We start from the raw sequence: 26,475 nt of genomic DNA on the forward strand, positions 1-26,475 counted from the left end.
CTTCCGAGTTCCGGCAAGGTAAGTCCCTACTCTGGTACTCCCCAGTCTTCTTCTTCTTCTACTTCTCCGTTCTCCGTTTTTCTTTAAATTTTAACGCCTGCTGCAGCCTGCTGCTTCTCTTTTTCTTTTTTTTTAACGCCTGCTGCAGCCTGTTGCAGTCAGCTGCTTCTCTCTTTTTTTTTTGCTTGGTAAATGGTAACGTCAATGCTTCTTCTGCTTCTTCTTCTCTGTACTCTGTAGTCTGTAAAGCCTACTGCTGCTGCTTCTTTTATTTTTTGCTTGATTAACTGCTGCCTGCTTCTTCTCCGTAACACAGTAACGCGAGTTTACTAATTAGTGATCAACTGATTACTAAATAAGAGAATGTTGATTAGTCATTTTTGCTATGTCGTTTAGTTTTTTAATTAATTTATGATGTTTGATTATTCTGAATTTTGATGTATCATGTATGATTTTTCATTTTGATGACTTGAGGTGGCTTAAATTTAATTTTTAATGATATAAGGTATGATACTATGATGCATCATGTCATCATGTATTCAGTGTTTGGGGTGGGGGAGGGGAAAAACTAACACTAGACCGCCTTTACCGCTTAGGCGGGCGCTTTACCGCCTAAGCGCTTAGACAGGCCTCCACCACCTTGGACCGCCATTCTGCCGTGACAACTATGATTCTCAGAGTGATTAATGATCTGGCAGTTCTTTGAGAGCATCTCTACCATACATCGCGAGACAAAATTGTTGCTCTACCTTTCATCAATAAACAGAGTAGTGAGTATTCCGTTGGGCAACCGCACTCTAAACTTGAACACAAATGAATCCATGGCCAGGTTTGTATTCGGACTCAGTATGGGTCCAAACAAATACGAGAATATTCAAACCAAGGAGTTAGTGGCAAAACAGTAAATAAACTAAGATTTATAAGGACGGTGGCAGACTTGTAAATAAAGGGAATCTTAAAGGGCACCTAAGAAGTTAGATGGAGAATAGAATTGGAAAGAAATTAAATTAAAAAGGTAAGGGCAAACTAGGAAAGTAACATGAAATTAGGGGTAATTGAATAAAAGGAGAACAAGGGGTACTTTGGGGCTTGCAGTTTTTTTTTTTTTTTTTTTTTTTTTTTTGGTTCGCTGTTGCAGCGAGAGAAGAAGAAGAAGAGGGGATAAGAGGTTGTTGGTGGGTTTATTTTGCTGGTAATCACAGCAGGGAAAGGAAGGAAAAGGCGTTTGCTTTGTGTTTTTTTTTTTTTTTTTTTTTTTTTTTGTGAAATCGAATGAGAGTGGTTGCTCTGGAAGGGAAAGGGAAGGTTACAGTTGAGGTTGGGAGAGGGAGAAGGTTTCTGCGGGAATGGGACTTCTGCTGGTTGTATGGCAGAACAGAAACGGATGAAAGAGAACAGGGTAGAAGATTAAGAATGGGTTGGGAGAGATTAACAGGGAAGGGTGTTGGATCATTCGTCTCTGATACCAAATTGATGGAGGGCCAGTTAGGAAAAGAGAGGAAGCTGGGAAAATCAGAGTTGCAGGGGAGAGAGGAGAAATAGCATAAGAAGAAAAGGGGGGGGGGGAAGAAGAGTGCACGCACAGCCACACTGGCTTCAAACCATAACTCAACTATTTCATTCTATTCAATCTGTGTTCTAATTGCATGATTACATGGTATAAATAAAAGGAACCAAAACACTCCTATGCTAACTCTAAAATTAAAATAGAACTTGACTCTATCTTGGACTTTAGAAATAAAATCCTAAGTCTAACTCTACCACGACTCGGCAATAAAAAGAAATTATGAAATAAATCAAACCCCTAATGGACCCACTTACAAAATAGACCATAAAGTAAAATATCCTATTGAACTAAAACTCAAACTGGACCCGGTTCATCTTTGTCTGGATACCCAACTGGGTTTGGGTCGGTTCACGGTAGTGTATCTGCATCAACTGGACTGCCACAAGCACCTCATGGGCCCCCCAAGCTTGCATATGTGCCCCCATATGGGATCAATGTCTAATGCAACCGCATCACTCGCACTGGAAATCCCCTGGTTCAAGATTAGTGTTCATAAATATCTTATACTATTGTTAAGCTTTCTTTGGCCTTTTGACCCAAAATATAATAGTCATTCTGAAAAAATAAAAATCGGTAGTAGGAATAATAAAGCCCAATTTGAGTCCTTCATTGAGCGAAATTCAAGGAGGGGGGAGCTGAGAAACTAATGAAGCAGCATCAATAGCATGGTAAAAATTGTTTGGATTACAACCTGAAACCAAAGCATTGGTGAGGATTCATTACATCATTCGAAGTCCCCGAAAGTAAGTGTGTGTGTGTGTGGAGAGAGAGAGAGAGAGACCTGAAAAGTTTTACCAAGACCCATGGTATGAGCTAGAATGCAACCAAGACCTTTGTCCCCAGATTTTACTTTTCGGACTGACTGTATGATATTTTCCCACATAAAGCGTATCCCTGCAATCTGCAATTTTCCACGAATCCACATGCAAAATAGTAAATAACACTACGAGAACCACTCTGGTAAAAAGAATCACATCAAAATGTAAGAAATCTTCTAATAGTATATGACGGCACTAAAATGATCAAAGAGATGAATGACAGTTTGCAAATTCATGCATTATTCGTGATTTAAACCTCCAACAATAAATTATTAGAAAAGGGGAAGAAAAAAGGAACACTTCTGTAATCCTCTTGACATCAATGATGAAGGAAAAATGTATATTTTGACCTGAACAATGTAAGCACATAGCTTTACCATATTTGACCCTTAATGCACTACAAATAACAAAATTTAACCATATTCTTTGTTAACAGATCTGAATTAGAGAGTAATTGCTTGAGTGATCAATATGATCAAACAAGCCTTGTATTTATAATAGAGAAAGATTACATCCTAATGACCAAAATACCCCTAGCACTGCCGACTTAACTAGGCAGTACAGAGAATATAAAAAACAACTGTAAAATGACCAGAATACCCCCACGGTAATCTGGTCTACATAATTCAACGTTCTTCCTTTATTTGACATAACAATACATCAAAACTGGATAAAGGGGAAGACCATTACTGATGCAGCCAGCCAATCCTAGATGAAGAATCAACGATTCAATTGGCTGCAAAAGGGCCCAATTTTAAGGACATTTCTGTTCAATCAAGGGCTGAGAATGTTGCTGGGTTTGGTATTCCAGCAAACTGAGATGGAGAAAGAAAAAGATAATAAAGAAAATACAGAAGGCTGTTCCGGAACTGTGAACAGTACCACAAACAGTAATTTAGAGGGAAAGAGAAGAGGGGAGAAGAGAGAGAAAGAGAAAGGACTTCTCAGCTACACAATTCTCATCCCAAGTCTGTATTATATTCCACATGTAAGGGTGGGGTGTTACATGTATTTAAAGATTCAAAAACTAATAAAAAATAGAATCCTCCTAATTTCTAGTTTCTTAAAATAAATAAATACAAAGTACTTTCAGGACTTTTATCTTGCTAAACAGCTAAAACCCTCAAAATAGTAACTAAATCTGAAAGTAAGCGATTCAAGACAAAACTCTAACAGCTAAGCAATGCTGCAATGGGCCCCACAAGATCCCTATAACAATTACTATAAGATAAATTCCAAATTAAATCTTTAATGGGCTCCACTACTAATTGAAATAACAATTTTCTTACACCCCTTAAGACCCCCATTTTTGGAGTTTATATTTAGCCCATTACAAATATAAACCAATGAATTAAAAGCGAAGGGTAGTCGCCAAGCCCTTAGGGAGACTTGGTGGTAGAATGATGAGGTCGAAGCAGCCATCAAGACCAAGAAAGATTGTTTCAAGACATGGCAAAGAACTAAAGAACTAGAAGATAAAAAGATGTCTTATGATGCTAAAAACGAAGCTAGGAAGATTGTGGGGACGACTAGGACGAAGAAATATGAGGATCTCTATATCGACCTAAACATAAAAGAAGGGGAAAAAGCTATTTATAGGATAGCTAAGATGAGAGATAGAAAGAATAGAGATTTCGATCAGGTGAGGTGTATCAAGGGTGATGATGGAAGAGTGTTAGTAAGGGATGAGGACATTGTGAAGAGATGGGATGAGTATATTTGTGACCTATTAAATGGTAATAGGTCGAGTAGAAATGACCCGGACAGTTATATTTTTCAATAAGACACTGTACGCCATAGATATGTACGAAAGGTTAGTGTGGCGGAAGTTAAAGAAGCCTTAAAAAAGATGAAAGCAGGCAAGACACCAGGCCCAGATGAGATTCCAATAGAAGTGTGGATAACTATAGGGAGTTGTGGGGTTTTGTGGTTAACCAAGCTATTAAACAGAATTAGGATCTCAAGGAAGATGCCAGATGAATGGGGAAGAAGCATTCTAGTCCCTATCTACAAAAATAAAGGTGATGTCCAAAGCTGCAATAATTATAGAAGCATAAAGCTAATGAGTCAAACTATGAAACACTAGGAGAAGGTTATTGAAATCTGTTTGAAAAGAGAGACTCATATCTCGGCAAACCAATTTGGCTTTCTGCCAAGTAGATCCACGACAGAAGCTATCTATTCATTGAGGAGGCTCATGGAAAGATATAGAGATGGCAAGAAAGATCTCCATATGGTCTTTATTGATCTGGAAAAAGCCTATGACCGAGTCCCTAAAGATTTAATCCGACAAGTTCAAGTGAAGAGAGGGGTGTCAAGTAAATAAGTAAATGTAATCAAAGATATGTTTGAGGAAGTGGTGACTAATGTAAGAACTATTAGAGGTTAAGGCAAGGAATTCCCAATTACGATGGGTTACATCAGGGATCAACTTTAAGCCCTTATCTATTTACGCTAATCAAGGACGACCTAACCAAGAGAATTCAAGACGAGGTCCTGTGGTGTATGCTCTTCGCCGATAATATCGTTTTGGTGAATGAGACAAAAGCAGGGATTAACACTAAGTTCGATTAACATTAAGTTAAAGTCATGGAGATCAACCTTGGACGCAAGAGGCTTTAAGTTTAGTAGAACGAAGACGGAGTATTTGACGCGTAATTTTAGTAATGCTATGATGGAGACTGACATGGTGAGAATAAGGGAAAGAGAGTGATGTAAATAAGTCACTTAGAGGGCCTATTTTATTGAAAATAAACTTTGGGTTGGGTTATGTATGTGTTGGGCTTTTGATCCCATGGGTTTATTTTGTAATTGGCCAATTTAATGGACCTAAAATATGGGTACAATGTAGGAAAACTGGATTTACTTCCTTAGTTCAGTTAGAGTCCTATCTTGAGTTTGTTTTCTTTATTATTCCACTTTCCTAGTCAATTCAGGTTACCTTATTAGTTAATGATAGGGTTAGTCCTTTCCTTTTTAGTGTCTATGTTATACCCACACCCAAACTACACCCTAATTCCCTGGGCCAAGTTGGACTTTCATTGGTAGATGTTGCGACGCTGCCAACGGCCAACACCTATGACCTTGGACCGTGGCAATCAAGGGGATAACCGAAATAAAAGGGTGGAATTTCAATTTAATGGGCGATGTGACCGTGTGAAGCTAAGCATTTAATCCTTAAATATCACGTGTACGTGCTCCTTTTGTAACACTCAAAAGGTGGGCCCAGCCCAGGGTCTAATGCCTTGGGATTACCCTATTTCTGTAGGACTGGACCTTGAGCTGGACTCACAACAGTGAATCCACCCTTACTGTAAGGTTTATTTTGGGTAAAGTGCTGTGGGACCTACTTGTCCCATGTCAGATTTCATCGTGGTGCCCCGGACATGGTGGGCCCCACCCTCTTCTTTTATATTTTGTGTTGGGCCTTAAAAGTAGGCCCTCAAGACCCAACTTAACCTAAAAATGGATTTTGAGACTTAAGGACCAAACAAACAAGCCCTCACTTAACCCTTCTATAAATAGGGGTCATGACCATTTAATGGTCATAACTTTTCTAACCTATCTAGAGCCGTGGAAACAAGAGAAAGGAAAGAAGAAAGAAGAAGAAGGAAGAAGGGAAGGGAGGAGGAAGCTACCTCTTGCTGTCCTCCTCTATTGAGCTCATCTCACCCTCCCTCTTGTGGTCCAAGCCAAAGGAAGAAGGGAAAGAAGAGAAACGAAAGAAGAAGGAAGAGAAGGAAAGCAAGGAGGGAGATTGGAGGAAGATTTGGGCTTTGGAGCTCAACCTTTGGAGCACCTGGCTACTCGGTTTAGGTGAGTTCTTGAACAGCCTCTCTCCCTCTATCTTCTTTATCTCTTTTGGGTTTAGGGAAGAACCTTTGAGGTTGGGGGTTTTGACCTAGGGTTCCACTTGGAACCCAAGGATGTTTACAAACCTAGTATCCCACTTTATGGGGAGCTTAATGCTCGCCTTTGATTCTCCTAATGGCCTTCTATTGAACCCATCTCTTAAATCTAGGGTTTCAAATGAAAAACCTAAGATTTGGGTCATTATGGTGGTTTATTCCATAGATCCATCAATTCCTTGATAGGAGTAGGTTATGGTGACCCAAGTAGACCCAAAGACCCCTTCCCCAAGTCCTTGTGGCTTAAAACCCAAGTAAAATCAAGTTAGGAAGCTCAAACCTTAGGAAATTTGGAATTAGCAAAGAGGTGGACCCAGGAGTGGACCCAGCCCAAAGTCCACCCCGTGAGTCTACATGCTTACTGGTTCATGCTGGACCCAGGAGTGGACCCAACCCAGAGTCCGCCCCGTGAGTCCGCATGCTTGCTGGTTTGTGCTGGACCCAGGAGTGGACCCAGACCAGAGTCCGATCCTGGGTTTTTGGAGTATTTTGCTCGGGTTGGACCCAGGCATTATGCCTCTACTCAAGAGTCCACCTGGACTCTATTATCCTTCCTTAAAGCTTAACCTTTGGAGACCCTTTGGGACCCTCCTACCTTACCTAACTTGCTTTGTCACACTTCTTTAGGTAATATTACTCTTACGGTGAGGCTTATCATACATTGATCAACGATGAACCCTAGTAAACGAACCGCGAACTAATAGGTGAGTGGGTGTGGATTTGATTTAATTTGGGAGTATTTTGCATTATGTTATGCTTGTATGCCGTTTCACATGCATACTCATTCTTACATTATTATAACCATATTTATGGAAATTGCAAATGTATGCGTTATGAATGTGGCTTGTTAATGTCTTCATCATGTTTACAATTGGTCTATCATGTGCCGTATCATGCTGGTACTCGGGTGATAGATGGTATGGGACACTGATGCATCCAGAATACCTCTCGATACGATAGTATCATATTGCATCATACGTTTAGTGCTATAATATAGTTTGTCATGCGCCGTGTTCTGCTGGTACCTAGGTACTAGATGGTATGGGACGTTGATGCACCCGGAATACCTCTCAACACAATAGTTCATACAGTATGGTTAGGTTTATGTTCCCCTTGCTACGACCCTTACCAACAGGGGGGTTTAGGTGTTAGGTAACCAAGGCTCCCTGTGTGCCTGAGGAGTGATACGAGGCCAGGTCAGGGATGATCATTTGTTACCAGGGTTTGCCTCTGGGTGGCGAATGGCTTCTACCGGCGCGAGCCCCATTGTAACAATTGAGGTCACATTTCGGTGATAAGATAAGTGATCCGCAATGTTACCCGAGTTGTTGCAGTAGCAAAAACCTAGTGACTTAGACATATTTGCTAGGTGGCTAATATTATTAATTAATTCATGCATCATGGACTATGTGTTATTGTTTGTATGTTCCCCATCCCCCCTCAGTGGAGCTTACCCCTCTTTGCACAACCTTTTTAGATGCGTTGCAGGTGATGTTTTGGTGAAAATCTCTGTGGCACTTTCTCTTGGATATGTTTTGTTCGGTGTTGCTGGCGTGCAGTCGGTGAGTTTGATCTATGATGTTGATTAGATGTTGATGACTGTACCAATGGGGCACTTGGATCGAGACACTTATTTCTTTGTTCCTTTTTAGTTTCATCATTTGTATGGTATAAACTCTTTAATATTGATGTTATTCTTAGTTTTAGTGAATCTCTTGAGAAAAGATGTAATATATTAATTGTCTATCACTTAGACTTTTGATCTCTTTTATTATTATAAACGCTTCCACACTTTTGTATCTACATTTACTTTTATTGTAAATGTATTTCTTCCCGCACTCTGGTGTACATATGAGTTGTATTGAGTTGACTGTGATTCGAGCCACTGCATCGAGATCCTAGCGGTGTGGGGCGACACGTGTCATCCTAATCATACCCCCTTTTATTGTATTTTATCCCTTTTTGGGATGGGGCCGTGACAGCCTAAGTCTATTTTTGAGTCGTCTATATAAGCATGGTTTAAAGTATCGACCGATACGATACGATACGGACCGATACGTCTCTTTTTTTTTTTAAATGAACTGTCTTGAAGTGTATCAATCGATACGGGCCGATATGATACGATACAACCGATACGTATTGATACCATCGATACGTCCAGTAGAGGATTCAGTGGGTGGTTTAATACGTATCGACACATATCGATACGTATCGGCTGATACGGCTCGATACATACCGATACATCACCGTTACGTACCGATACTCACCGATACATACCGATACGTACCAATACCATCGATACATTCCATAAAAAAGCCATTTTCACTCACAGACTCGATACAATTCCTAATCTAACAAAAAAATGAAGGAAAGCTCTCAACTAAGAGTCTAAAATCTTGCATTTAATCTTGGTTTTCCACACTTTTAAACTTTAAAACGAATCAAGGAGTGCTACAGCATCATCCTTTGCAGCATCCAATACTCTTCAGGGCTATAGACGATCACAACATGTGAGAAACTTCATCTTTTATAACAATTTCAATTTAATGCACTTGTTTGGTTATCTATTATTCACCATTTTAAGTTTTATGCATGACACTTATTATATATTGCTTATTTATATTGTTTTTTGTTCCAAAAGTGTATTTCCATGTGTATCTTGACCATTTCTAGGCATATTTGTATTGTTCGATACGTATCTCCGAAACGATACAATACGTCTCTTAAAATCACCCGACCGATACGATACCTGATACCGATACTTTAAACCTTGTATATAAGTTTGTAAGGGAGGCCAGCATTGAACACGAATTTGATTAATGAAATATTGGCTTTAGCCTTTGTTAAAAATCCTGAGATAGGTTGGGTGAGACGCCCAAGGTGAGCTGAGATAGCCATCCCCTTTCCCCAACCCCCTCCATCAATCTCCAATCAAGCTCCATTCAAGTTGCAATTCTGCCATAGCCGATCTCTTGAAGAAACCTATTCAGTTGCTGGAATTTCTCTGCAAGGTTCAAGATATTTTCAAACAACAAGTCTAAAACTGAAATTCTGCAATTACTCTTCTTCTCTTCTAGGGCACGTGCAAGGTGATTTTTGTGAGAATTCTACCCAGTGAAATCTAACCGTTAGAACCTGTTGAAATTTTGATCTAATCTTCCTCAAACCCTAAAAGAGACTTGATCCAAATTTCATTACCATCCACCCAGCCGATTGTTTGAAATTACCCTTTTACCCCTCAATCCTATTTCTACTAGGATTCCTCAATAACTTCAGATTTAGTCATCTGATTTAACTATAACTTTCAGCATCTCTTCTCTCCCATATAATAAAGTTAACCCTAACATCTAACCCTAGGTCCCATCAAACCCTAACACTAATTTTACAATTTTCACATATTTGACCTAGCCGAATTACCCTTTCAAGAACAAATCCTAGTTATTGGTTCTAGTCGGTCTCCTACCAATCTAAAATTACATTAGAGAGATATGGCAAAGTGATTATTTCAGATATTTGGGGTCAATGATAAATAAGGACTGTGACATAGAGGATGATATTTCACAAAGAATTAAAGTGGGTTGGATGAAGTGGAGAGGTGCGTCAAGAGTACTGTGAGACCGACATATTCCTTTAAAGCATAAAGGAAAGTTCTATAGGACTGTGGTTCGACCTGCTATGTTGTATGGGGCAAAATGTTAGGCAATTAAGAAGTGTCATACTGAGAAGCTTTGTGTTGCAGAGATGAGGATGTTACGATGGATGTGCGAAAACACTAGGAAAGATAAATTAAGGAATGAGCGCATTAGAGCTGACTTGGGAGTTACACCAATCAATGACAAGCTCTAAGAGAGTCAGTTGAGGTGGTATGGTCATGTTCAACGGAGGCCCAGGGACGCCCCAGTAAGGAGGAGTGATATGATCCTGATTGAAGGAGTTAAAAGAACTAGGGGCAGGCCTAAAATGACCATAGGAGAAGTTGTGAGGAAACACTTGCATAGTCTAGGTCTTGTCCCAAGATTGACCTCGGATAGAGACAATTGGAGAGCAAGGATTCATGTAACAGACCTCATGTAGCTGAGATTCTCCTAACAAGCCGGGTTGTGCCTCGTTTCTCTTACACCATCTTTCATTTTTCTTTCTATTTCTCTATCTTTCTTTTGTCATTTTACATTTTTCTCTTTTCCCATACCTCTTTTCCCCTTCTCTTCTTTCCCCTTCTCTGATTAGACCACAGTTTTCCCTATTTTGTTTTGTTTGGATCCATGTAACCGACCCCATTAAGTTGGGATACGGCTGAGTTTGTTGTTGTTGTTGAATTATAAGCTCATACCTAATTGATATTAAAATAGAACCAATTTTTGGACTGGTCCTGCATTAATTTCCCATGAGTAAAATTAAAGATGAACAATATTCAGATGATATCATCATTATGGGTGCCACCCAAATAGATAGAAATTCTACAGTTCCTAGAATTTATTTGATTTTAGATACAAAGCTAGAATTTATTTCTTGGATCTTAAATTAGGTTTCAGTCATGTTTTTAGTTACGAGAAGGCATTGAACTCATATTTGAAAAATGAAAAGGAATTTATAAGGGGAAATACACAAGGGAGAAACCCCAAAAGCACAAAATGAATTAATTATATTTGCCAAAAATCGAAAGAATACCTGATGAGCTTTCAATTTGGCTGAGATACTTGGAGGGATTCTCACTGCTTCCTCATCTTTCTCCCTCACAACATTCACTATGTAACCATTTATCATATCGCCAAGCATTTCAATGTCTGTACCTTCGGGAACATTTCCCTCACAATTCACAGTAATCCCACTCCATGGTTTAGCAGTAAATTGTACTTTCAATGACTTCAAATGCTCTTGACGTTCCTAGAAGAACAAAAATCATAATGGATGAGGTATTTATCAAAAAAGTTATAATGAAGGAGAAATTTAAAAGAATAGTCGTCCTGACAAGCTTGATGTGACAGGTAGCCTGATATCAACCGTGTGGAAGGTGGCTGCGACCAATCCAAAGAATTGATAAGTAAGCTCTCTCTGGATTAGCGCATATAATGAATTTTGAGGACCATCTCAATTGTATGGGGCCATGTACTTGCCTATTCCCTTTACGTTTCAGCCAACCAACTGCTTTCAAAAAATAGATAATCAAAATTTTTTTTAAATACTTTGTTTTGCCATGCGGAGCATTTTATTCAGGCTGGAACTTAACACATGAATAGGGGAAGCGACTTTCATCTGACCAAATTTTGGTGACAGGTAAGCACGCATGAAGCAGATACAGCTCGTCAGCTCCCCAACCACCAATCTTGGCATAATGACATACCCACCAACTCTTTCCCAATATCAAACATCCAGGACAAAAGAAGCACGACAAATTGTGTAATGCAACTAAACAAATACCTTTTCAATAGCAATTTTTCGTTTGGTTTCTTCTCCAAGTTCAGCGTCATCAAGGATCCTCCTAATCTTCTTCTTACGTCTTTTCATTGTGCTAAAACCAGAAAATAGAAAAAGATGATCATCAATAGGAGATGAGTTTTATAAACTTCATTCTGGCAATAATTGATTACCAACAACTTTACATCAACACTAAAAAGAAAAATTTATGGACAGAGAAGCTAATGTAGTGTTTATGCAACATCAAGGTTCGAAATTTTGGATTTCGCCCCCATTTCACCACTTGCCGAAACCGAAATATTTCGGTAAATGTCAAATATAAATTTCAAAAGTCATTTCATTTCAGTTTTTGCAAGAAACTGAAATATTTTGTCACCTTCGATGAAATTCCAAACACTCAACATCAGCATGTAACAAAAAAACATACAACACAACAAGGTAGATTTTAAGTATCATATAAATATTAATGAGCTTGATTTGATCAGAAATTCACTAGTACCTGATTTTAACACCGATCTCAACATCTGAAAGCTCAGAGCCACTATCAGAGCTAGAAACCATCAAACCACCAGCACCAAGAGCTTTATCACATTCTAATGTCAAACTTTTCAAGAGAATGGGAGAACAGCAACAGCAAAGCCAAGTAGAGTCATGAGATTCTGAAAACTTTTCTTCACCAAAATTCCTTTTTATACAGGATGAACAGAACAAAATTTTACATGATTTACAGCTTATGAGGTCTTTGCACCTCCCACACCATCCACAATAACACTCTGAGCAATCAGGATCCTGCTACATAGCAACAGAGCTTTCAGATTAATTTTTTGTAGAAATTGCCAATGTGATATCATAGCGAGAAATAATTACCACACTTAACTGGATAGTTCTACGTGACTAGAAAATAAAGTTGAGTCAAACATTTTTTAGAGTATTTTTGCATTTAATTAATTGAAAATAGAAAATCTAACAAATAATAGCATCATAGTAGTCACGGTGTCTAGGCAACCCAAGGTATTGGAGGGGCCTGGACAAAAGTCAACCAAGGTGCCTGGACGCCTAGGCTTGATAACCATAAATAGCATATTTGCTTACTACCATAAGTTAGTAGTCATTCTTTCTCATATAAAAGGCCATTATAGGATAGCAAATACTCATGGTAAGAATCAGGTATGAGATCAAATAATTTCACTTGTAATGAAATTCTCTAGTAAAAAAAACTTTCAAGTCCACAAATGTCGACTATTAACAATTAATAAATTAATAAACACAATAAAAGGTGAAATGACACTCCCATATCTGTCTATAGAAGTTATCATGTTCGGTGTTTTAGAGCCACTCAACAATATCTGAATTCTGAATAGCACAAAAAATTTAGAAAAGCCTACTCAAGTAATTTGATCCATACCTTTTCATGCATCTTTTCTTTCAATATAATCTTGCATCTTTCACAAATGATGACTTTCAATATTGGATGACAGTGTACATCACACGCTCTAACTACTTTAGCACAAGCAGTGCACTGGAACGTCTCCAAAGTTTCTATCCCATTCGGAATCCGCAAAGGAGAAGAATCAGCATCAACAAGATCAACCTCTTCTTTAGCTTCCAATGCAGAATCTGTTTTCACGTCAGGCTCACTACAAATATGAGAAGCAGATTTATCCTCCATCCCATGTACTTCATCATCACTATCTATAACAACAGTACGGCTCTTTTTTTTCTCAATGTCCTCGCAGTTAATTTCTTCATGCAAACGCTTGGAGACTCTTGTCTCAGTTAAATCAGGTGAAACAGATTCAGCAAGAACTGCAAAATTGCCATCACCCATTAGTTTTTCTTTGTCATGCTCATTAGAAGCCGCACAACCTTGAAGCACCTCAGCCTTCAAAGCTTGCGAAGTATCACTATTGTCAACATTAAGAGCAACTGGACCATTCCCACAACCCAACGCTCCAGAAGCCACTTGAGAGCAGCCATTCGAAGGCACAGAGTCAACCAAATTGCTTTCCTGCACCTCATCTGCTGAAGTATCTTTCTGAATTATCTCCTGATTCAAATTAAAATGAAAAGTTACCACAACATCAGGTCAACTTTAGACGCAGTTAGGAAACATGAAAAGTAACCACCGCAAATGGACATCCACTCCAACTGAATTTTTCCACTTTACTCCCTCGGATAAAAAATTTCAGGAGAGAAACTGGCAATGATGCATGAATTAATAATCAAAACCTACAATTCTATAACACAATCTTTGAGTTTATGCAATTGAGTAAAATATTAAAATGGGAGAAATAGTATAAAGGAAAAAGAAGCCACCTGTTTAGATCTGTTTCTCCGTCTTCTCTGTTTCAAATGTAGTTGATGTTTTCGTGCAATGTTTGCATCATCTTCTTCCTTGACCTGTCAACAGCATATACTATGAATTAGCTGGCACACTTGCTTTTTAACAATGGTAATGCCCATCACTAAAGGAGAGTCACATAAAGAGCTTGATTTCTTAACATATAATAATCAGGAAATGGCACTGTACACAGGTAAATTTTGATGATAAAGATTAAAAGAATGGGCATCTGTAGTATACTTGTCACAAGTCGTATATCTCATCAATCATCTCCTCAACCTGAGTTAAGGAGTCAAGGTTAGGTAGAATTTAGGGTGTGTGCACTGGCTTGTATGCTTAGTATATGTGTAGTCCTTAGAGAAGAGGCCTTGCTCCTTGCAAACTAGTTATGGGTGGGTTTTCTTTGGCCAGTTCTGTCAGTTGGGGAAATTCAAGCTAATAGTAGATATTTCTTTTATTTTTTTACTCTGATATTGCTTTCTCAACCTACTGCCTCATTTTCAGCTAGCATTGTATAGGCAAACCTAGGTTTGCATAGCCACATATGAACAGGTAGCCAAGAGGTGTCCAACCAACAATACCACCAAAGGCAAGGTATAACTAACCCATAGCCTGTTTTTTCAGACATGCAGTTAGGTAATTAGGCAATGACTAAGCAGTTTTGGCCAAGGCATCAAGCATAGTAACTTTTTTGTAAGTTCAAAGAAAAGCAGCAACAGTGGTACCCAAGTTACTGGGCACAACAACCAAATCCAATCGACCATTTCACTGCTCTTTTGCAAAACCATATGCACTTGCCACCTTATGCAAACCCCACAGTTTTTGTAAACATGCATTTAAGATAAAATCTTGATTTGGTTAGTTTTTGGCAAAACTGTAGCACAAAAGCTGCTATACCAAGGTTGGTGCAATGTCTTTGTTTGGAGCCATTCTACTTCTTCAACCTCTTCTATAAGTTACAATTAACTAATTTCTTACTATTTTCCAAATTTCTCCTTCTTAAGGGCTTAATGAGTTCTAACACTCTACCCACCCCTTTTTCCTCATAGATAGATCCCTAAGATCATCTAAGAAGAGCAAGGAGATATAGTACAAGGCCGAATTATTTCAAAAAAAAAACATTTCTTTGGCCTATGTGTTAATGCTGGATCTGGATCTAAAGGTGCTGCACTACAATGTTAACATAAAATTAGATATGTTGAAGGCCTAGAACAGATTGGAATGTGACTTTATACCGTATGTTTTGGAAAGGTTTGGATTATTTGAGCTGCTTACAGATAATATCAGGAGATGCAGTTACATCCACAAACACAAAATAGCAAACACATAAGTACAGGCGTACAGCCATCCAGAGAACCAATTCAACAGATAGAACACCCACAGAACTACTTTGGGTACATAGATGGAAGAGAATATCAAGCATGCACCAGAGTGTACACACGACCATAGAGATAGATAGATATAAACACCCATAGGCCCACCCAACTTGTAGATAGTTGCTACATAAGAGTGCCCTATCCAAGTACAATGAGATTGACAAACCTTCTTAATGTTCTTCTTTTGTTCTTCAGAAAGAACTATTTCCTGTTCATTTGCTATGGCAGCCGCATAAAAAGGATGACTAGAGTTTATTTCAACATCATTTATCTCCTCCACCTGAAAAAACAAGTTTCTTAGAACATTAAAGTTGCAAGTATAGCACAACAAATTATGGAACCAAAAAGGACGATGAAGATATAGCGAGACCTATAGACAATGAAGGTAAGAACCTAAATCTAAAGAAACACATGTTTACACTGATTCAAAAAATTATATGAGACCAAGGTTCCTTCTCTCTTTTTTTAGGGGGGTTGGTGCAGAACCTCGGTCACAAAACCCTATTCGGGTTTGCTATGGGTCCCACCCAAGCGTTAAGCAACTCAAATAACAGGGGGAATGGCAATCTTGAAACTATATGGAACAATATAGGACCCTTTTCTATGCAAGCAAATGAAATGAGGACATGGAGGTAATTGTTATAATTTAAAGGCAGACTATCTTGAAAAAACTTTATAAAAAAAAGATAAGAAATAACAAAACAAGAAAGGGAGGAGTATCACTGGAAACTAAAACAACAAAATAAAAGAAAGAAGGAATTGTGGGGGAGGGGTAGTCTTGTTCCTCTTGATAACACAAACCAGAAGAACCCAATCTTCTTTTGAATGAGAAAACTCACGCTACAAGCATCGCATTGATCTGAAACTTTGAAGGAGGAATCAACACTCATAATCCTCTTCATTGCAATCAACAATAGATCTGAAATTCAAATATTTAAGCAGAGAAAATATCTGCAAGTGAAACCTGACGGTAGGTAGTGGTCTGAGTTTAATTGCAGCAAAGTAACACCCTCTAGGAAGGGATTACGGGAATGGGATTCAAGGGCTCGAATCACCCTATCAAGGGCTTGAATCACTCTAGAGGGGACACGTTAGAGTTCATGTCATAAGGGTACTAAGCTTACTGGGATATTATGTTGTATTGTATTTTTACTTTTATCTTTTTACCTCCCTTACAACTCCCTCCTGTTCTCTCTACCTCCTACAAGTTCTCCATTTCCACTCTCTCTCTCTCTCTCTCTTGTTGGAATTGGAGCAGGGCTCATTTGAATCGCCCAAGGGTCCCCTCCAACCTCCCCATGGACTGACAAGTACCGCCAGCCCAACATTAGTATTTTTACTCTTTCTTGCATGTGAAATGCTATGTGTGATGTTTCTAGTTGTGTTGTATCGATGAGCTACTTTGTTTGGATCTCTTGAGTTGTCATGAGATGATGATACCCTTTGAAGGGTGTATTTGAGTTGGGTTTCTTCAAGTTTTGTGGGTTTTTTTTCTGCTGGATTTTTACTGAGTACTGGGAAGGTATATCTAGGTTGAGTGTGTACTCCCCATTTGGTTTGGATATCATCCCTACATTTCTAAGTGTGTTTCTACATTATGTCTGAGCTCAGTGGACCTGCGGAAGCTTCGGCTAGTGGTTCGAGTAGTGTCCATCCTACTCAGACTGCCTTTGAGAACCACAATATCCAGACTCCATTGTCAAGTTGGACAACACCAACTATTTGGATTGGCCCTGTGAAGCTTTCTTTGCAAAGTCGGGGGAAGTTAGGGTACATTACAGGAACCATTAAGGCACCTAAATTCAAGTGATTAGACATATTAGAAATGGGAGACCGAGAACTCAACTATTATGATTTTCTCTATGAAACCTGAGATCAGGAGGAGGCTTATGAGGAAGGAGATTGCCAAGGATATTTAGGATAGTATCTCTAAAACTTTTGACCGAGTGGGTGACTCGGCTAAGGTCTACCAACTCGGCAACTCCTTCAGAAAGTCAACACAATGAAGCATGGAGACAGAACGATTTCTGAGTACTATAACACCATTATTGGCCGCTAGGAGGATTATGATCACTGTAGGACCTCCGACTGTCCTACCCCAAGGATGAAGCAAAGGTATATCGAACTCTTGAGAAGGAAGTCTTGATTCTCTTTGGTGGGCTGAACCCAGAACATGAACCAATTTGAGTGCAAATTTTGGGCCCATCACCTCTTCCCTCTTTAGATGAAGTTTGTAACTACTTGCAAAGTGAGGAGCTCCAAAGAGTGACCATGGAAACTGTACCATCACTTGAGTAATATGTTCGTACCTCTAACTCCCACAGAGACTGGCGATCGATGAACAGGCCAAGGGCCACCCCTTGGGGTAACAGAGATAGACTCAGATGTGACCACTGTGGGAAATCTGATACACTAAAGAGAGGTGTTGGGTGCTTCATGGCTGTCCCCTTAGTATGCATGGTGGACCTACTACTCTACTAGTATGTGTGGTAGCAAGAGAGGGAGAGCTAGAGTCTAGAGCACACACTATGATGGCTAAGACTGAACCTATAGGGTCCCCATCTGGACTATAGGCAGACCACAGTTCCCTCACTCGGGAGGATATTTCAGCATTTCGATGGGTTATGTCACAACTGGGTAGCTCTTCTTCCACAATGCCAGATCCTTCAGCTTCAGCCTTGCAGGTCTCTACATCCACTTCTTCCACTGCCTCTTTAATGCAGATTTATCACCAAACTGGGCTTTTTTTATTAGGAATAAGTCTAGGGTTGGGTTATATACATGTTGGGCCTTTGATCCCATGAGTTTATGTAATAGGCCACTTTTATGGGCCTAAAATATGGGAACTAAAGTTACATACGGGATTAGTTAGTAGATTTCTTTTTATTTGGTTAGTGGTCATGTGAACACTTGAGTGATCTGTGACTTGGTTAAGTTGTCACATGACAACTTAAGTGGTCATGTGACTATTTATTGTTATTTAAGTTGGGCTGGATTAGGACTCTATAAGTGCAGCCATGTTTTGAGTCTATTTCCTTTAGTACTTTAGTTTCCTAGTCAGTTTAGGTTACCTAATAGGTTAAGGATTGGGTTAGGCCTTTCCTTTTTAGTGTAAGTGTCTATTTTTGAGTCTTTTATATAAGGTTGTAAGGTGGGCAAGCATTGGACACGAATTTTTATATTAAAGAAACGCTTTTGCTGCTTTTCTTCTCCATTGGAGATTTTTGTCTTGTGTTTGATCAAGGCTGGTGGGATCGGTGTTTGATCCGATTGACACCTTGCGGTGGGAAGCCCGAGTGGTTTTGATGCAGGTTCATCATAGATATTGGCTTATTTCTTTAGAAATAGGCCTAGGGTTGGGATATATATATGTTGGGCCTTTGATCCCAAGGGTTTTCTATGTAATAGGCCACTTTAATGAGCCTAAACTAGGGGTATACAGGTTGCATACGGGATTAGCCCAATACTTAGTTTATTTTTATGTTTTCTAATTGAACCGGTTCAAATTGGTTGCATCTAATTGGTTCAATTTAAGTGATCATGTGACTTGGTTAAGTGGTCATGTGACAACTTACGTGGTCATGTGATGTAAGTTGGGCTGGATTAGGACTCTATAAATCCAGCCATGTTTTGAGTCTATTTCCTTTAGTATTTTAGTTTCCTAATCAATTTAAATTACCTAATAGATTAGGGATAGGATTAGACCATTCCTTTTTAGTGTCTAAGTCTATTTTTGAGTCTTCTATATAAGTTTGTAAGGGAGGCCAGCATTGTACACGAATTTGATTAATGAAAAGCTTTTGTTTGCTGCCATTGCTGCTGCCCTGCTCTGTTAAGTGTTGCTCCTTGTAGTTCTATCAAGGTGGAAAGGGACTAGTGGAATCCGGTTGACTCCTTACGCCGTGACGGCTGAGAGGATCTTCTTTAATTCGAAGGTGGCTCTATCCTTCACATCTATTCAAGCTGCTGCCAGTGGAATCTCCAGTAAGTTTGACACCCAATTTCTTCTTCTAACCCCTCCATTCCCTCACTCCATTAAACCCTAAAACCTGCAACCGATTCTGCCCCCAACAGCAAAATTTTACAACCCCTTCAAACCCTAATCTCTTTACATCATTAAGATCCCCTAAAGCTGCATATTAAAACCCTATAAGCCCCTTTCCTAAAATCTGCCCCTAAACCCTAGATTTTACAAACAGTCCATTTTCATAAGGCCTCCTACCCGAAACCCTAGATTTCCAATTTCATCCAAATCCATCCAAACCTCTACCATTGGACTCCTAAAAACCTACACATCTTTACCAAAAAAAACCCTAGTTCGAAACCCTAACCCTAACCCTGACTTTTGCCCTAATTAACCAAATCTGCCCATTCGGCCAACCCTAGTACATAACCCTATTCCCCTGGTTCCTAGTGGGATTTCTCCTATCTAGGACTACATTAGGTTCGTTGGTGGGATTGGTGTTTGATCCAATCGACACCTTGTGGTATGAAGCCCGGGTGGTTCTTTTGAAGCTCTACATTCAAGTTCAAGTTCAAGATGTGATTTTTTATTCAAGTTCAAGTTCAAAGATTCAATTTTATTCAAGTTCCTCCATCGACAAGCTGCTGCCAATAATTTTCTGCCATTACAAGTAAGTTGGAAGCATCCCCATTCCCATCCTTCTTCTTCTAATCCTCAAAACTACCAAACCCTAACATCCCCTACATCACTGAACAACATTCCCATAACCTAAATTCTGCCCAGCCCAAACCAACCATCAAAACAGTCTACAAATTTGACCGATTGTCCCTCATACCCTCCTAAGAAAACCTTTTAAGTTTGGTTAACTTCTGACCAGCCAAACCCTAGAAATCCATCTTTTCCTCTTTTTAAAAATCCAAAACCCTAACCCTAACTTGCTGCCCAGTCAAGTTTACACACTTCCGCCCATCAAAACATCTCAGGACCCTCACTGATATACTCCCCTACACCTGCCGAGCATAACCAACACCTCAAACTCTAACCCTAATTTTGACCTAAAACACTTTTCTGCCCCGATCGGCTTACCAGTTCATAGCGGATCCTGGTTTACTAGCTCCGAGTCGGTCTCCTACCAATCTAGGACTACATTACTCTTCTTGGGTCATTAACTTTGGTGCCATTATCATATGACTAGTATGTCTCAATGTTGTGATTCGTATTTTGTTTCCTCTAGTAGAGATAAGGTTATGGTCGCTGATGGTTCCCTTTCCTCTATTTTTGGTACGAGTAGTGTTTGTCACTTTTTTTTATTACTCTCAACTTTGTTCTTCATGTTCCTAACTTAGCCACTAGTGTTTTATCTATCACCCACCTAACCAAATTCCTTGAATTGTTGTGTCACCTTCTTTGAATGCGTGCCTTTCTTTACTCTTCATCAGCATCCTCTTCAAGGGGAGAATAGTGGGAGTGAAAAGGATGTTGATCAGTTGATGTCATTCCCTTTCTTCCACCTTTGTTTATCCCTCCGTTTCTGCTTGATATGGGGAAACGCAAGGAGGTGGACATTGTTGATGTTCTAGATCATTCAGGGGAAGATGGTAATGAAAAGGAGTTACTTGTTTACAAAATAAAAGGAAAGAAGACGTACCAAGAGTCCTCTTTGGATACACATCCTGAGATCCACCTTCCTTAGTAGGGTAAAACTACTTCTCCTTCTAAGTTAAATCTCCCCATTGCTATTCGAAATGGAAAGAGAACTTGTACTAATCCTATAGCAAAGTTTGTTTCCTATGATGCTATCTCTCTTATAGCTGCGGCTTTTTCAATTGCTCTTTCCTCCACTCCCATTCCCAAGAATGTCACTGAGGCTATGTCTAGCCCAAAGTGGAAGGAAGCCATGTGTAAGGAAATGATAACACTTGAGAAGAACTATACTTAGAAGCTAGTTGATCTTCCACCTATGCACCCCTTTTGTGATGACAGGCAACTAGTTGGCTGATATCTTCACCAAATGGCTCATCTCATCAGTTCAGAACTCCTCTATGCAAGCTAGGAATGTGTGACATTTATTCTACAGCTTGAGAGGAAGTGTTAGAGTTCATGTAATAAGGTTACTTTGGGTACTAGTATATTGTGTTCTTACTTTTTAACCATTTTACATCCCTTAGCTATCTTATGTTAGCATGGCGGGTATGTAATTTCTCTTAGGGTAAATTTCTCCTCCCCCCTCAATTATGCCCGAATGACAAGCCCCACCCCTGGGTATTGAGTAATAACTCTCCCCTCCCCTGAAATCAAAAGATTCTATCAACCGTACCCATTCCGTCAAAAATCGCTGCTAAGTGACGAAATCACTAAAAAAAATATTCAATTAAACCCCAAAAGGCCCTTACGTTTGTGATATTCCAATAATACCCCCTAATCATATCAAAACCATAAAAACATTTCTAGAAACCCTAGTTTCTCCAGCTTGAGTAACGATCAACACCACGGTTGTATCCACCACCGCCGCCCTCACTCGACGTCCATAACCACTGCCGCCTCCACCTCCTTAGCCTCCACTGGTGGTGGGAGGAGTTTTTTCAGGATTTCAGGTTCTCTCTCTCTCATCTAATCTCATATAATCTAATCTAATCAACTAAAACTTTGAATTCAAATAAGGTTGCATGCATCCACAGGGAGGGGTATTTGTTAAAAGTATTAACTCTTTTTTTTTTTTTTTTTTAACCCGAACTTACCTGGGACCCGAGCCAGCCCCAAAACTTTATTCAATCATCAAAGAATAACGAATACAGGGGGGGACATTCCACCTTACCCCAAACCCACAAAAACAACATTAGACTCTAAGGACCGGCAGGCCCTCCCTATCCTCCTTGATAATCTCTTGGAAGGTTCTTGTGGGCAAGTTATCCTACAGGAAAGTGACCGAAGACTCTGTCTCACAAGCTTGCTTGGCCAACCAATCAGCAGCCCTGTTGCTTTCTCTATACACAAAATCCACTGTCGCCTGAGTAGCCTGTATGAGCGCTAGAATCTCATTGAACCAATACCACCCTTTCTATAGGCTACACCTCCGAAGGATCACCATTCTGACTGTGTTGGCCGAATCTAAATTCACCACTACCTCTTTGAACCCCAGCTCCTGGCACAATCTAAGACCATCTCTCAAAGCTCTAAGTTCAGCTTGAGAGTTTGTGCACAACCCGTAGTGGTTAGAGAGAGCTGCCAGGACAGTTCCATCCGTATTTCTTATCACTCCTCCTCCCCCCCCTCTCCAGGGTTGCCCCTACACTCCTCATCCACATTCAGCTTAACTGAATGAAGAGGTGGGCACCAGTAAACCGGGAGGGGGCGAGGAGTTTTAGCTGGAACAGCCTCAAGCCCAAAGCATTGCAAGATTAACCTGTCTCTAACAGACCTTCCCTTCCTCACCTTCGCCGGCATAGGAAGCTCTTTTACCCAGGCTTTAATGCGAGCCATAATCATGACCGTCGTGCGCCTTTGTTCATCATGCCTCCTGTTATTTCTTTCCCTCCAAAGCTCCCAAACAATCAAGGAAGGTAGTAACCCTGTAATAAAAGCACTAAGACAGCGCCTGCTTGCCAATGCATGCCACTGGTTAATCCGACTTCTTACATCTTAGGTTGGCAGTACCTCAATGTCAAGCAGCCGAGAGAAAAAGGCCCAAACCTTAGTTGCAGTTCCACCCAAAATCAACCAGTGGTCAGATGTCTCCATCCTAGGCTCTCCGCAACAGAGACACTTGGAAGCCATCGGAATCCCTACCAACATTAAGGCGACATCGGTTGGGATTTTCCCGTTCAACAGTTGCCAAGTGAAGAAAGCCACCTTCACAGGAAGGGATTGGTTCCAGATCCAGCTAGCATATGGGACAACAGGCGAAATGCTTCTTATTTCATTCCAGGCTGATTTAACCGAAAAAGACACCATCACTTGCGGGAGTCCACACCAGAACATCCTCCCTAGCTGAGAGGCGAAAATCTCCTAAAGAAATGACATTCTTGATAGTCACCTCATCGATAAGGTTCAGTAAGCCCTGCTTCCAAGAGCCAATCCTCCTCCAAAGCATCTTTAAGGCACAAACCCACATCAATCTGCAGGCCATTATCTACTGCATCAATCAACGGACCAGCCCCAATCCAGTTGTCCAGCCAGAAGAAAACCTCCCCCGACCCAATAAGCCAACGAGATCTGTCCATCAACAGCCCTTTGTAGGCCAAGGCATTCCTCCAAGATCTTGATCTTACCCCATTCGGTTCAACCAGGGAAATATGAAGGCCTTTAAAGAACTTGGCCCTAAAGAAGTCACTCCAAAGGGAGTGGTCAGTCAAGACCCTCCAAATACCCTTGAGCCTCAACGCCAACCCCACATCCTCCAGTAACCTCACTCCAAGGCCTCCCTCATCCGCTGGCCTGCACACCTTCTGCCAGTTGACCCAGTGCTTCCGCCTACCCCACTCCGTGCTTCCCCAAAGAAAGTCTGCAAAGATGCCATACATTTTCCGCAACACAGCCTTCGGGGGATCCATCGTGGCCAAGACATGGATAGGTATAAAGGAGAGTACATGCTCCAAGAGGGTGAGCCGACCCCCTGCTGAGTGCAGTTTCCCCTTCCACCCTGCCACCCTGCCACTGATCCTATCAACCAGCTTATCAAAGAAATTAGTCTTCAGCCTTCCACAGTAGAGGGGAGCCCCTAGATAGGTGATAGGCAGCGTCCTTTGCGAAAATCCCAAGATCGAAGCCACCATTCTGGTTTGAGACTGCGTAGCTCTGGTTCCTACCACAAAACAGCTCTTTTGTTTGTTGACCAACTGACCCGAGAATCCTTCGTATCTGATAAGAAAACCCATAATCTGCCTTAACGAGCTTTTCAACCCCCTGGTAAAGATAATCGTGTCATCTGCAAAAAGACTATGAGAAATCCCAGGGCACCCTCTGGGGAGTCTAAAAAAAGAAGCATGCCCCTCTGCGAACAACTCCTTCAGACCTCTACTTAACACCTCCTCTACCAGAATAAACAGGACCGGCGAAAGCGGATCCCCCTGTCGCACACCTCTGGAAGACTTGAAAAATCCTGACTGTCTGCCTCCAAGAACAACAGAGAACCAGCAATTCTCTACCGTCTTCTTGATTAGAGCAATCCAGCTGCCACCAAACCCAAATTTTACAAGGACCTTCCATAAAAAACTCCACTCCAGCCGGTCATACACCTTGGCCATGTCAAGTTTGAGGATCACATTACCGCCCCTAGTTCTCCTATTCATCTCCTGGGACACCTCCTGCACAATGGAAATGTTATCATGGATACACCTTCCCTGGACGAATGCCCCCTGCTCCTCCGCCACCAACAGAGGCAGGATCTTTGCCAGCCTAGTAGTAATGAGTTTCGCAATAATCTTATAAGAAAAGTTGCACAGGCTGATGGGTCTCAAATCCGCCATCACCTCCGGGTTATCTTTCTTCGGAACCAAAACCAAGTTGGCAGAAGTAAAGCTTCGGGGCAAGTCCCCCCCCCCCTTCAAAGAACTCCTTAACCGCAGCCCACACATCATTACCCACCACCTCCCAACATGAAGTAAAGAAGTGCCCCGTGAAGCTGTCTGGGCCTGGCGCGCTGTCACAGGATAAAGCAAAGACCACCCCTTTCACCTCCTCCACTAAGGGAGTCTCCAACAGCAAGGCATTATCAGCATCAGAAACCAGCGAAGGATCAAAAAAATCAGGTCCTCGTCCACCACACTGCCCTGAGAGGTAAAGATCTCTGCGAAATGGCGCACTGCCTCCTCCTGCACCCCCTCCACACCAGAAATCCACTCCCCATCAGAACCTCTTATCCTCTGCACCCCTGGCATCCTCCTTCTGACATTGACCGTGGCATGAAAGAACTTCGTGTTCCGATCCCCCTCCTGAAGCCAAGTGACCCTGGACTTCTGCTTCCAAAAAATCTCCTCCTGCAATAAAACCTCCTGCAGATCTGCCTTGGCTGCCCAAAGCGCATCTCTAGAAGTGTCATCAGCCCTCGAGTCAAACTCTGTTTCAGCCCTGAAAACCACATCCTCTGCATCCCTAACTCGTTGGTGTATGTTTCCAAACACCTCCTTATTCCAACTGCGCAGGGCTATACGAATTCTCTTGAGCTTCAAATACAAAACCCCCAAAGGTGATGCCACCACCCGCCTTTCCCACTGACCTTTGACAAAGTCTTGGAAACCTGGGTGTCTGAGCCACATCTGCTGAAATTTAAAGCCAGCCCCGGTGTGGGGGCCATCCACCCCAAAAGAGAGGCCAATCGGAGCATGATCCAAGCAGGTCCTACTGTAGTGAGTCACCGTAAACCTGCTAAAAGAATTCGCCCAAGTCGCATTCACCAGAAACTTGTCCAGCCTAGCCATGACCCTACCTGCACCTGCCTGGTTATTGGACCAGGTGAACATACTACCACTGTATCCAGCATCAATGAGAGCCGCTCTGTTACATAATCAACCAAACTCCTCCATAGATAAGGAGCACACCGGCCTGCTGCCCACTTTCTCAATCGAAGATGCTACCGCGTTGAAATCCCCCCCAACCGCCCAAGGTAAGGTAACCGAAAGAGAAAAGGCTTCCAATCTCTCCCACAGCTCCCTTCTCTCCACCCTCGAGCATAAGCCATGAACAAAGGTAAGGACATAGGAGCTTGCCCCACCCCCTCCACATTCAACCGTGATGTACTGCCCATGCTCCTCAACCACCCTAACTTGAACTGACGACCTCCAAAAAATCCATAACCTGTCCAAAGTGTGAACTGCATCCATCCCTATCCGCCTCCTCACTAAGCGTGACTTGGCAACTTGAGCTTTAGGCTCAGCTATCGCCACCATCTCAACCTTATGCAAGCTTACAAGAGCTTTCAAACGCCTACAAGTGGGCTTGTTTCCAACCCCGCGCGCATTCCAAAAAATGCAACTCATTGAACAGAGTTTAGGGAGTCCATTGCCGACCTCATCGATCTCGTTACACGCCTCTGGGCCCCCTCAAGTGCTCTCCTCACCGTCCTGGCCTTCCTGATCTTCTTCCTCTTGT

General features: G+C 41.1%; 1 protein-coding gene across 5 annotated transcripts in view; it reads right to left on the reverse strand.

Annotated features, from left to right (window-relative positions):
• LOC122653578 (protein CHROMATIN REMODELING 20) overlaps positions 1 to 26,475 on the reverse strand; it is a 117,927-nt gene that overhangs the window by 81,470 nt on the left and 9,982 nt on the right. For 3 of the 5 annotated variants that reach the window (XM_043847453.1, XM_043847455.1, XM_043847457.1), the window contains 7 exons: positions 15,592 to 15,705; positions 14,025 to 14,108; positions 13,114 to 13,755; positions 12,208 to 12,500; positions 11,712 to 11,802; positions 10,962 to 11,177; positions 2,349 to 2,468 (listed from right to left, as the gene is read on the reverse strand). In XM_043847453.1, the coding sequence (XP_043703388.1) occupies positions 2,349 to 2,468; positions 10,962 to 11,177; positions 11,712 to 11,802; positions 12,208 to 12,500; positions 13,114 to 13,755; positions 14,025 to 14,108; positions 15,592 to 15,705 (1,560 nt within the window). The remainder of the gene's footprint in view (positions 1 to 2,348; positions 2,469 to 10,961; positions 11,178 to 11,711; positions 11,803 to 12,207; positions 12,501 to 13,113; positions 13,756 to 14,024; positions 14,109 to 15,591; positions 15,706 to 26,475) is intronic. The other 2 variants (XM_043847456.1, XM_043847454.1) reach the window with 2 other exon arrangements.

The sequence above is a fragment of the Telopea speciosissima genome, chromosome 3, assembly GCF_018873765.1.
Source record: "Telopea speciosissima isolate NSW1024214 ecotype Mountain lineage chromosome 3, Tspe_v1, whole genome shotgun sequence".
NCBI lineage: Eukaryota > Viridiplantae > Streptophyta > Magnoliopsida > Proteales > Proteaceae > Telopea > Telopea speciosissima.